Below are 13,624 nucleotides of genomic sequence, written 5' to 3'. Positions count from 1 at the left end.
TAGTGCGGATAGTCCAGCAAAAATTGGTATCAATGGCAACAGTCCACCGATCTTGGGAACAGGAATTATGCGTGGTGTGCGGATTTTCTTCTTTCCACCGATGGCTTTGAGGTATTTACGTGCCGCCTGCAATGCCACAGTGATAGCTTTTTTGCTATTATTCGTCACAAATTGATTCTCACCAGCTTTCTTCAATACATTTCGCACTTTATGGACTATCCCAGCACCAAATGTAACTTTTCTAATTTTATTTTTCTTCGTTTGTTTCCTCTTACATTTTTTATTATTGGTACTACAACCCATTCCCATATGTCTTTTTGCTTTCATAATGTTGGTGACAAGTAATGCAGCTGCTCTTTCTCCAATACTCGCGTCCTTCGATTCAACCCTATCCCAAGCGCTGTATTCAAGTTCTTTGTCGGCTAAATGTCTTGCTGCAAGATCGGATGGATGCTTAGAATATTGAATATCGTGTTTTTGCATTCAATATCTAATTTATTGATTCCAGGATCGTTGCGAGCTAAACGTTGTTCCAATTTTGTACCCGGTCCACAGTATTGATAACCTCCGGGTGGATGTAATTCGAAAGGAAGTTTGTTTATTAAATCATTAACAAAACCACAACCTCTTTTAATTTTACGATCACTTTCAATACGTCCGTATCGTTTGATGGTACACATTGAAATGAATAAGCTAATAACATTTATATAGTCTCCAACCACGGCACGATGCGCATTGTAAAACAGAAAGAAAAGTTTGCTGTAGATAATCTAGATGAGAAATTTGGGTGTGGATTGAATGGACAAAGGGTATTCAGACATGGTCCACTACTTCCATCATCAGTTCGAGGACTCATTATAGGACCTTCAAATTGTGGAAAGACGAATGCAATGATATCACTATTAACACATCCACAAGGACTGAGATTTAGAAATGTGTATCTCTATTCGAAATCACTCAATCAACCTAAATATCAGTACTTGCGAAATGTTTTGGAACCTATGAAAGGATTAGGTTTTTATACATTCAACAATAATGCAGAAATAGTGGAACCCTCCGACGCTAAGCCTAATTCTGTTTTCATTTTTGATGATGTGATATGTGAAAAGCAGGATATTATTAGATCATATTTCTGTATGGGACGTCATAAGGATGTTGATTGTTTTTATCTAGCACAGACATATTCACGAGTACCCAAACGATTAGTGCGTGACAATACCAATTTCATCATAATGTTCAAAAAAGATGAGACGAATTTACACCACATTTATTCAGATCATGTTCCACCCGATGTAACATTCAAACAATTCCAATTGATGTGTGTTAAATGCTGGGAGGACCAATATGGATTTCTAGTCATTGATAAGGATAGAAAAATAGATGAAGATAGATATCGCAAAGGATTCGATAGTTTCATATACCCATGATCTTGTTTTTGAAACTTATCCGATCACTGAATATTGTAGAGGTCACTTCATCAGCGAATTGAGCTATAATTTGAAAAGGACATTATGAATACAAAAAACGATTCTGAAAATAAAAACAATGAAATGAATTTGAAACGTCAACTAGTAGAGACAACAGAAGCTGTCAGGCAGAAATTCAACTCTATCAAGAATGATAATATTGAAAATCGTACGATACTTGAAAGATTGTATGAGCCCATAATGAAATCATTGAATGTTTTATCATCAAACGCTACTTCTAAATCAGCAGTGTTATCATCAAACCGTGGAAATGTTCAATCTACTTCAAATTATCCCATGAGTACTCCAATAGGAAGAAAACAATCTTTTGATAGTGTATCATCTGTGAATAGTGACACGAGCACACTTCAAGACGATATGAGAACAACTCTATTCGAAGCACCATCATCGTCCCACATCGATTCCTCGGATCCTGACACCTCACCTGATATGAATGAAAGTGGTGAAGATGTTTTGGTGAAAAATTTGAATAATGTAAAATCTAGAAATCCAGCATATGATGGAACATTTGGTGTACGTATGGATCCTATTACACAAAAGCTGGAAATGGGAAGTCTAGTGGTACATTTCAAAGATAGAAACGTTTCATTTTGGGATGCTAATAAAGTGAAAAAATATGAATGCGCAGGTAGTCCAGAATTGTATGATATGATCTTTTTGAAAAATCCACAAGATGTTGATAATGGAGAAACTCGTCAAGTATATTCCAAAATATTGAAAATAACGAATGCTCCATATAAACAATATCATCTGAAGAATGGTTTTAAAAATACAAATTCTAAAAAATTTCGTGAAGTTATCAAACCTCTATTAGACTCACGACAATATCCAATAAGAAGTAGAATTGAAATTGGTGGAGCACTCAAACAAGTGAAAATGGAGGAAACATTTAATTCTCAACCTGTCAATTATGTGTACTGGAATTCACCGAAAGAGTTAGTTGCTCGCCTACGACTATTGGTAGCTTCAAAGTCAGCTGGACATACCGGACATGATAATGAAATAATTTCAATAATTGAAGAATTACGTGAAGAAGGTATAATATATTAATATATATCCACAAGTAATGATCACTGTCACATCATCATTCAGTGCAGTAACATCACAACCTTTTCTCTTCAATCATATTGAAATAGAATGACTAATGGAATAAGTGATATCAAACGACAAGTTGTTAATGAATTACATAGAATTGCAAGACGTAATTTTCGCAGAAGAATAATCTCCATCAAAGGTTTTGCAGATTTATGGCAAATAGATCTAGCTGAACTACAACCTTATGCAAAAAGTAATAAAGGATACCGATATATACTTGTAGTGATTGATTGTGGACTTTGCCAGTTAAAGATAAAACAGGTAGTACAATAACTAATGCTTCTCATCTTTCATGCGAGAATATAATATCAATCATTATTCAACATTTAGCACAAAGAAGGCGGCTATAGCAGAAAGAGTGATTCGTACAATAAAGGCATGGCTCTACAAGGAATTTTCGATGAGAGGTCACCACAAATGGCTTGATATTCTTCCAATTATAACTAGTAGATATAACAATAAAGTTCATCGTACAATAGATATGGCACCCATTAATGTTGATTCAACAACAAAATTGAAATTCAAAGGTATCAATGGAATTGGAGGAAAACAAAGTGAACCCAAGTTCCAATTGAATGATATTGTACGTATAAGCAAGTACAGAAATATTTTTGAAAAGTCTTACACTGCGAAGTTTACCACGGAGCTCTTCAAGATTGTTAAAATGAATAAAACCACCCCAACGACCTATAATCTTGAAGATATGAATGAACAACCGATTAGAGGATGTTTATATGAAGAAGAGTTATTACGAACCGAGAATCCTGACGTATATCTGATTGAGAAGATGTTGAAGATAAGAAAAAATAAAGTATAAGTAAAGTGGTTAGGCCTTCCTAGCGAACAAAATTCTTGAATTGATGAATCAAATATGGTTTGAATGTATCTACTATTGTATTTACGAATAAAGTAATGTTGACGTTCATTTTTGTTTTCATTTCAATTATAAGTATGTGAATTGAAAAATATTGCAGCGGTAAACGTTGCCCCAGCCATTCGCAACGTTCTGTGTATACCAAACCAAATTAATCGTATACTCCATTCCCGCTTATATTTTTCATTTCACGATATTGAAAACACTTTATCTTTCCCAAAACTAATCGTCGTCACTTTGAAATACAGTCTCCAACTATTTTCGCCAATTATCTTTCACTGATAATGCCGTCTCATAAAGTTGAGTCGACTCCTCAAGCTCAGCCTGAGCTTGCATTCTCGAACGTTGATTGAATTGATTATCTTTAACAATTTTTGAACGAAGTTCATCTGCATCCGTACACATTTTAATTCAACCTTTGCTAATGCAATCTTAGCATCTAATGCTTGAAGAGTTTCCTTATTAGCATTAATAGCCTGCTCACTCTTTTCAAGTTCAGCAATAGCCATCTGTGCCTTCACAAGGCGGCATTTTGCTTTCTTTTTCATTTCTCCAAATCGATGTAGAGGACTGAAAGAAGATAGCGATTCAGCTTTCAAATCACCCTTCATTTCTTCAGGTGAACCTCTTGGCTTCCTCTTCGATCTGTCACTTTTCGTTGTGTGTTTTTTTTCTCGCACAACACTTTTCGATTGTTTCTCTTCTCTGAAGTCAGTGACAATCGATGGAGATGCATTAGTAACCTTCCTCTTGATTGTTCTAGATTTCTTATCAACACCAAGAGGAAGGGTAGATGAAGGGTGTTTGAGTGGTGATGATTACGAAACGATTGGATTTTCAATAACAATTTGCTCATTTGGTTCCGGCACATATGCAAAGTTAACAAAGTCGTTAATATCAAAATCATTTATCGAATCTTGACTCGATAAATGTAATACTGGAATATTTTCAAAATCAATGTGATCGATATCAACAAGTGGTGAACCATCTTCAGCAATCAACAACGGCATAGAGCTCATGGTAATGATTATTCAGGTCTGAGGAATGATATGTGATAGCAATAGAATGTGAATAGGAAAGGTGATGATGTTACTGATACTTCACTTTTTATAGAAAAAATAAACTAACTCATGCGCTCTTCTATCAACTAGCCCACTCTTCCATTGACTAGCACATGCGCTCTTGCATGCACTCTTTCATCAACTAGCCCACTCTTTCATTGACTAGCACATGCGCTCTTTCTCTAAACTGTTCACGCATGTGACGATCTTTGTCATTCAAGAGGAACACTTTGATGCATGCATTTCAAAATATGAGAAAATAAAACAGATAGATTCAAAATAATATATTTATCAATAACAGAAGACAATGATATTAATAAAAAAAAAATAAAAGTGTTGATGTGTCTTTGTCGTTGTAGAATGTTCTTTGATTCTTCTCCTCAATATTTGTTGATCATATGTCAGACAGCAACTTTGAAGGAGATGAATTCTCCTATTGAGGTAGAGTTGACCAACCTTCTCACACAGATCTCAAGTACTTCTACATGAAGTGCATACATGATTCCAACAATTCGTTGTGTATGTATCACAACGCAAACAACGTAGCAGCGGAGCTGGAATAGCAGCCCAGGTAGCACAAATATTTCTACAAATACCCATATTATTGGATATTATAGGCTCGGAACACTTCAGGCACTGTAACTGTTGCTGACGATATTCTATTTTTGGTCGCTTCGGTGGATAAGATGGAGGCGACAGTTGAATCCGCGACATACAATCATTGCACATACCAGTGCAAGGATTAATTGTTTCCTTAGGCAAAAATAGCACACAATTGCCCCCACTATCATCACTGGGTAGACACACACTTTTGGTTTTTCATCCCACTCTTTTGGAAACGGCATTTTTACCAATTCGTTTAGAAATAATAAGAGATGACTTATAGAAACTCTGACTGCTCTCTCTTACAACGAAATTCTCTATTTATACAAATTAACATCATGTGAAAGTATAGTGGGGAAACTTATCCTTCTCTCCCACTCAAAACGAGTTAAGTGGTAGGTGGGAGTCGTACCACTTCCACTTCCTATTCAATCATATAAGTCGACTTACCATCCTGAAGTTCATTCATTCACTCTACAACTGTGAGCAAACAAGTGTGAGCAAACAACAAGATGAATTCTGAAAAAATATCTGCCGCATTAAATAACATATCTGCTATTGATGAAAATAATTGGATAGACGAGTCAGATGATGAGGATGTCAACATTCCACTAGAGGAAGTGATAGTTGAAGAAGAGGATATTGGAGTCGATGAAGATGTGATAGATGAAGTTGAAAATGAGGCCAATGAAGATGATGACGTGGTGGAGTTTGAGGGGGTTGTGGATGGAGAAGAAGACGATGAAGGGATTGTAGCTGATTCATCTGAAGGTGATGGTGCTTTGAGGATCGGTATGCGAATGCTCAATGTCAATGAGACATTAGAAGATCCATTGGACTTATATTGTGCAATGGATTCATACGTGTTGATCAGCACAATTGATGGTGGTAACAAGAAACTATGTTGGTGCTGCTTTCGTTTTTATTCACACAGAAATAACAATAGAGGGTGGTATCATCATGTCAACACCCACAACACCGTCTCTATTATGGAAATAGGGCAGAATTGGTGTGATGCTTGCGAGAGGCCCCTAACAAACTTCACACGAGTGTCGACATGCATTATATGTAACAATGTCAAACCTGTGGCACAATAACCGTGGACCTACTGATGACAAGAAAACAACAGCACATTTCAGGGCTACATAATTCACAGAAACGGTAGTAGTAGAATTCACAGATCATGTGACAAATGACTACTTTGACTAAAAAATCGAAGTTAGGATTTTGTTAATCATTGAATATCTGTGCATATGATGAGTACTTCTTTGACTGAAGAGTCGAAGTTGGGAATTTGATAGTCATTAAATATCTATGCATATGATGAGTACTACTTCAAATGAAAGTTGAAGTTGGCATTTTGTCAATCATTGAATGCATATAATGATGAGTACTACAGAGTGGGATGAGGGTAATTTTACGTGCATTTTGTTTGTTTGAGACTATAATGTTAATATAATGTTAACAATGGTATGAACCTGTTTCTGTTTGAAAGTATAATGATAGCTCTGAAAAGAGCTGTTTTTTTTTGTTTCAGTCTTCAATTGTAGCTCTGGAAAGGGCTCTTTTTTTTTATTAATCCATGCAATCATATGGACTAACGCTCCTCATCATCAGGAACAATAATGATGGTGTCGTCATCTGAATCATCTGAATCAGATGATATACTAATGATATCGTCCTCATAATCATCTGAATCAGATGATATACTCATGATGTCGTCATCATAATCATCTGAATCAGATAATATACTAAACACATCGTCCGCATAATCATCTAGATTGTTGTCGTCAACAGCCATCTCAAACTCTACATCTACTTTCTTCTGCATACCTTGTTCAACTCGTTCTGGGAAATCATCAGGAAGATCATAGATTCGCTGCATAGATTGAGCGAAGATTGTACTGAAATGATCGGACGTTGAATCTATTCCATGTACCTAGACGGGTCCTGTACTAGACATTGTGGAAGAATGATGTAGAACTGGGATTGATACTATATTTATATTGGAAAAAATAAAACGGAGGGGGTGAAGTGTAAATGTAGAACAATTCAGTGTTTGATATTCGGAAACATCAAGAATGACGATCTTCGTGAAACTCGGAGCGATTATTATGAGAAATTCTGGATGATTATTATGAAATAATAAGGGAGAGGGAGGAAGAAACTGCCCCAGTCTCGCAGTGCCTCGTGTACACCAACCAAAAAGTGTGTACTTCGTGAAAGGAAAGTGATTTGAGAACACGAAATTGATGTGAGGTATTTTTCTAGAAGAGCTTGGAATTGAAATAAAAAAAGAAAATAATAATAAGACGAAGTGAAGAAAAATGCTCCAACCATCGCATTGTTCAATGTGTACCAAACCAAAACAATGTTCACCCTTTATTTCACTTTTTTTTATTTTATTTTTTTTGGTTCCTAAAATTACAAATATAAACTTAAAACTACCATATTTAAATATATCTAACTAACCTAAACCTAATATTTTATTTACACTTAATCTACATTATTATTCACAAAAAATGTTCCTAATAAAGTTTTTAAATTTGTACATCGCTCTACCGAAGAGGTCTCTGCTTTATCGCTTTCCTCCAGAGATGTATGCTCTCGATCTAGTTCGGCCAATCGTTTCAGAAGATCATTTCGTTGGCTAACAATTCCAGCCCGTCGGCGGGAATTGCTAGCCAACTTGGCCAAACTAGCTCGAGAAGCAAGATCAACTTCTCTACACTTCTGTAGGAAAGACTCCATCTCTTCACTCACCTCTCCGATAGGCTGTCGCACTGGCATTTGTGGAACTAACACTACAGGATTCGCCGGTGTTGCCAGCATCGGCGAAAGCGGCACCGCCAACGGGGTCAATACGACGGGAGCCTCCTCCGATGGGGTCAATACGACTGAAGGCTCCTCCGGAGAAGGCGCTCTGGGTTGTTCCACTACTGCTGCTGCGGGTGGCGTGGAGGGTCTCAAGCTCTTACGAGCGGTCGTCCAACTACCTGCATAAGGATTAGTCTTATTGCAAGCAACTCTATACTTCCCAATAGGACCAAACCTAGCTGCAGATTGTCGGCAGACCTTCTTAACAACCCTGTCCTCCTCCTCAAATAAGTCAGGGCTGAGAAATCGGCCCTTACCGCTCGAACTTGCCACCTTGTCCTTCACCACCGGCCTAGATTGTCCGCCTGTCCGCCTGCCCGCCTGTAATAACTCAGGGCTGAGAGAGCGGTCCCTAGCGCTTGAAGATGCTGCCTTCTCCTTCTCCTGATCGACCACTGAAATGATGGATGCCACGGCGTTGTTGATTTCCTGTGTGGATGCCATTCTGAAATGTAAAATAATACAAAGTTAGTTGATAGAAAGAAAGCAAAATAACAATTTTAACTTACTCAAAATTCTGCTTCTTCACCGGACTAGACTGAGCTGGAGTGGACTGGACTGCTCTGTTTGACTTAAGTCGTCGTACTGATTGTTGAGGAGTGCTCTCCTTGGGGTATGAATGCATATAACTTATGAAGGATTCATTTATATGAAAATATGAAAATTATAGACATTTTTTCTTTTCTTAACCGGGATTCAAACTGTTAATGTTAACATTCCAAATTCTATATAAATTACAAAGGATTTATTTATGAAAAAAATTTTTGGTTTCCGGGATTTGAACCCGGATCTTCCTCGTGGTAGGCAAAACTCTTTACCATTACACCACCATAGGCTTACTAACGTTAACGTTTTAAATTCTATATAAATTACAAAGGATTTATTTAGATGAAAATTTCATTTTTTGTTGCAAATTTAACGGGATAGAGTCATAAAACTTCAAACCCTAAAATTGTTACTTCAAGATTATCGGTATTTAAATATTTATTGAACTTTTTCCGTAAGGTTTACTACCTTTTCAAAATTCCTTAAATACTTATGAGTTTCAGTTTACTTAGTAAACTTAGTAAACTTAACCTAACGTAACCTAACCTAACGCGGGAGTAGATTCACCATGTTCGTTCAATCAATACATTATCTGTTGGTTTTGGTTTTGGTTCTGTTATTCTAACATTTGGATTAATGTCCAGTCCTGGATATCCCAGTCCACCCGATGACCTGACTGATTTTTCTCCAAAACTTCAACTCTCTGTTCCAGTACATCATATTTTTTCATTGTAGTCGCTGTTATGTTAGACATCGCATCATATTTCTTCATTGTAGACGCTGTTATGTCAGACATTTTTATTTCTACATCACTTGTAAGTTTGTCAAATTTACGAGTGAAAGTTATCCGAGCCTCTGCAATTTTATCATCGAATGCTTGACGGGCATCGCGAGCAACATTGCCTATTGTGGATTGTATTGCAGCTTGTATGGCTAGAAGTATAACCTCCTTTGTTCCATTAATTTATCCCTCAAGATATGATACAGTTACACAATCACTCTTGTCAATTGGTTCACTTGTATTTTTCAATATTTTTCTTTGCATGTCATAATGAACCATCTTTTGTTAATTTAAACCCATTCCCGGGAGGACCTCGAATGACATTACCACCCCATTTTCTTTTTCTACCAAACTCATCGATTGTTTTAGACATTGTGCACTCCACGATGATTATTTTCAAACTGATATTTCTATCATTCACATTATGCTATATACTTTGCAGTAATTGGTTAGGAAAATAGAAATAAAACAAATAAATTTTCTATCATTTTTATATTCATTGAAGTAATACATATACATCAATATCACATTACAGTTTTATTTGTGAATACCTATATGAACATCAATATTGGATTTTCCGGTTTTAAAGACATTGAATGATATTTCAGTCATTGATCTCGGCAGACAATAAATCAATTAATTGATCCAATGGACTCTCCTGAGATTGTGATTGTTGATTAATATTAGTCATCCAACGAATGTTATCATTCGGATCGTTTTGATAAAATTCAATATCATTATGACCCCAAAGAAGCGTGTGGGTAGTATTCGGAATGATAAATCGTTTATCGTCGTGGTATGATAATGCAACTTTATTCTTCAATTCAGTATACATATCATGTAACACGCTTCTAAATGAATTCATCTTTCTGAATATCATGCCACCTTGTTCGACGATTTGTTGGTGATCTTCACATGTTAATTCATTCTTTATAACCGATCGTTCCACCCCTTTAGCTTTTTTAAATTCACCATCAACAGATTTCACATAATATGCTTTTGCACCTGTACCATGAAAGCTCATGATTGGATCATTCGGAAATTCATCTTTGAAGTTACTCAAGATTGATCTCGTTACTGGAACATTGAATTGGTTAACTATACTGTAATTGGATGTATCAAACCTACTTATGTTAGTTTCCATGAATTCATAAAAATTGTTTGTATTCACTTTCAGAATGAGCGAGTCGGTATCTGTGTAAAGTAAAGAGACATTTTCATCAAAGTGTTGTTTGATGCATCCATAGAAAACGTCATACATGACTGTTTTAGATAATTCTAATATAGAAAATCCCAAATTTAATGGTTCATCATAGTGTACTTTAACTTTACTCATTTGAATGGCAACGAAATTATCTGTGAAAATTGAACAATTTTTGAAATTTGGTCTGACTATGAGAGTGCTGGCACCTATATTTTTCTTCATATTTTCCCAATGTGTAACGAGTCTAACATCAATTCGATTATCGACATTTTCCTTTGTCTTTCCATATACCGCATTATTCATTAGTTTATAGAAATCTTTAACAGATTTGTTGTTAGACCTATTACGCACTTCAGTATTAAGGTCTATATAGGGTTGCATCCAACGTGATTGTTTGAATTTCAATACTCTATGTGTATTCATTACAATCAACCCATTTTTGATGGCTTGCTGTAGATTTCTATAATGAACAATATATTTTCTTTTATCATCCAAATTTGGAATTAATTTGGGAATTTTCGATTGTGTATGAGGTTATTTTTTCAACTAAAAATGGAAAATCAGAATGTTTTTCATGCAACTCTTGTGGATAATGAATGTCCACTTCAAACACATACCCATACGGACTATCAACACTCACATTCATCACATCAAGATTGAGAATTTCATTAGGTGTCAACCATGTAAATTCACTTGTTGGTAGAGGTTGTGACATACTATGACCGTATAGATTTGTTGCATCTAAATATGTAATAAATGTGGAAGGTTCATTGGGATTATAATTTGGTAAAAATTTATTATTTGCTACATGTTTTCTCTCGCTACACTGACTAATTCCACCTCGTATACCTTTTTGAAAAAAGTGAATCATATCAGTGCCAGTTAGTCATTCCAATTCAATATTCGTATACTTCAACATGGCATCACAAGATAATCCAGGTGCAGTGTAATATTGTGCTGGATCTAAGTTATATATCTCTAAGCTTGTGGTGCGAAAGTTTTCAAAAATATCACATGATAGCAATACATCCGACTTTAAATACAAATCAGAGTATTCACCCAAATTCTGGCACTCGAAAGAATTCCACACATTTCTAGCCCTATTATGATCAGTTTCCGATATATGTTCACAATTGAGTGTGTCGTAAAACTGATTTTTTGTCGGAAGTGATGGGTAATTCAATTTGTCGATGTCATCAACGAAACTATATGGAAATACACCTTTCTTTCTCATCAAATTGAATTTCTCAATTTGTGGGAAATGTTTATGCATCTCCAAACATTGATCAGAGGTCAAGTTAGCACCCAACTTCTCCAACGAATTAGTCATAAATTTATAACTATCAATAAATCTCATTTTGAGATGATTCTTTCCGCAACCATCCTACCATATTTATTGACCTTAAAATTGGAGGTTGCTGTTGTGGTATTAACGTGATTACAATAATTCATCTTATGACGTAAAAGCAACCTCTCGTTAGAAAAATATATCAAACATCCATCACAAAAATATTTTTTGTATCCATGTGCTGATAGTTGGATAGAAACTAATCTTGAAAGATCTTTGATCCAACAATAGTGACCATTACCGGTGTCATCAGTTATAAGTAACAAATTGACATGTCTCCGGAGTCTTCTCTGTGAGTATCGCAATGGACCAATCACTCTATACTTCATTTTGCCCTTCTCAAATTCACTCTCTAAACCGTAAACATTAATTGAAATATCATTCCTATCTTCGAATCTTCCAATACTCTTGCTATTGACTTTAACCGGAAAATTCATACCTGTGACATCTAAAACATTGGAAAAATGTGGATATGATATGAGTTCGGACACTCTACCATCTGCTGGATATAATGCTGATGTTAAAGCCCAAGCAAAACAGTGTTGATTTTCGTTACGGACATTCACAACAGCTTTCTTCCATTGAATGCGTTCAGGCAGCTTCACATATGAACGTCCTTCCAGTGGACTGTATTTATTAATGTTGACCTTGAGAAACATTATTTTTTCACAAGTCCAACCTAAATTATATAAAAAAATTACTATTCAATCTCGTTGAAATTTATAAAAAATAAATACCTGAGTCACGTTCCTGGAATTCTGTCGTTTGAGCCACAATTACATCACGGAAGATATGTCCACTATTTTATTTTGGGAATTGAATGATTTCATGTCCCTCAAATCTTGAGTCTGAAGAATATAATTCCCAAAAACTTCCATAGTCACCTTGATGCTTTTATGGATCCTAATGGCCGATTCCAATAATTCAATGACCTTCTGCCTAATCTCATTGAAAAATGACATGTAGTCAGTGGATACAACCGAACTCTCCACCCTGTATGTTGCAATGCGGCAATTGAATGCATTCATTATCATTTGAACACCATCAGACACTTGAACACATGCATTATTTTTATGACTTATGCTTCTTAGGTGAGAATTCCCTTGGGTCATAGGAATTGTCACATTGCAACAATTGCAGGTATACATAGGTGTTGCATTATCCACTCTCATCCGTTTCACTGCAGGTCCTCTTTGGCAACTCTGGAGCTGATGCCATCAAGACGACATAGCCATCCCCAACTCTCAGTTACATGCGCCAACTCAATCTCTCAGCTGGACACATTAACAGATGCCGATACGAACAGACAGCGTTGCGCTCTCGTACAGGACAGATGTCGACATAGTCCTCACCACCTGCGTGTCAACATCGACAGCGAGGTTAGAGCGATTACGTCACAGCCATCTCTACATCGAGAGAGGTAGGGACACGTCGATGAATACGCATTACTCAGCTTTACGCCGTAGAGTGCACATCTCGCTCTTCTACCGCTGAACGGTTGGGCTAACTTGGTGGGCTCTTCCACCGCTAACTTGGTGGGCTCACACCGATGGAACATTCAATACTTGGAGGATCTTTTAAATATGCAGACGTATGTTTGTTTGTATACAGACACACACATGAAAAACCCTATACCATGCATTCTAACACACGCCCCAACCAAATGTAATTACGTCATTACGTCACACACAAAATCTCGAAAAATTCTGAATGGTCCATGCACCAGACACTTTAACTTGATGTTACTA

General features: G+C 36.3%; 1 protein-coding gene across 1 annotated transcript; it reads right to left on the bottom strand.

Annotated features, from left to right (window-relative positions):
* Positions 1-7,526: 7,526 nt before the first annotated feature.
* On the bottom strand, positions 7,527-12,600 carry LOC141487338 (uncharacterized). The gene is made up of 2 exons (XM_074186283.1): positions 8,507-12,600; positions 7,527-8,442 (listed from the first exon to the last, which is right to left on the bottom strand). Exons 1-2 carry the CDS (start codon positions 8,620-8,622, stop codon positions 7,617-7,619), a joined length of 942 nt encoding a protein of 313 aa, XP_074042384.1. The 5' UTR covers positions 8,623-12,600; the 3' UTR covers positions 7,527-7,616.
* Positions 12,601-13,624: the final 1,024 nt, after the last annotated feature.

This window comes from Leptinotarsa decemlineata, unplaced genomic scaffold (genome assembly GCF_025532065.1).
Source record: "Leptinotarsa decemlineata unplaced genomic scaffold, Ldec_3_MD MMD2_tig00078422_RagTag_RagTag, whole genome shotgun sequence".
NCBI lineage: Eukaryota > Metazoa > Arthropoda > Insecta > Coleoptera > Chrysomelidae > Leptinotarsa > Leptinotarsa decemlineata.
This window is presented reverse-complemented; position numbering and strand designations above follow the sequence as displayed.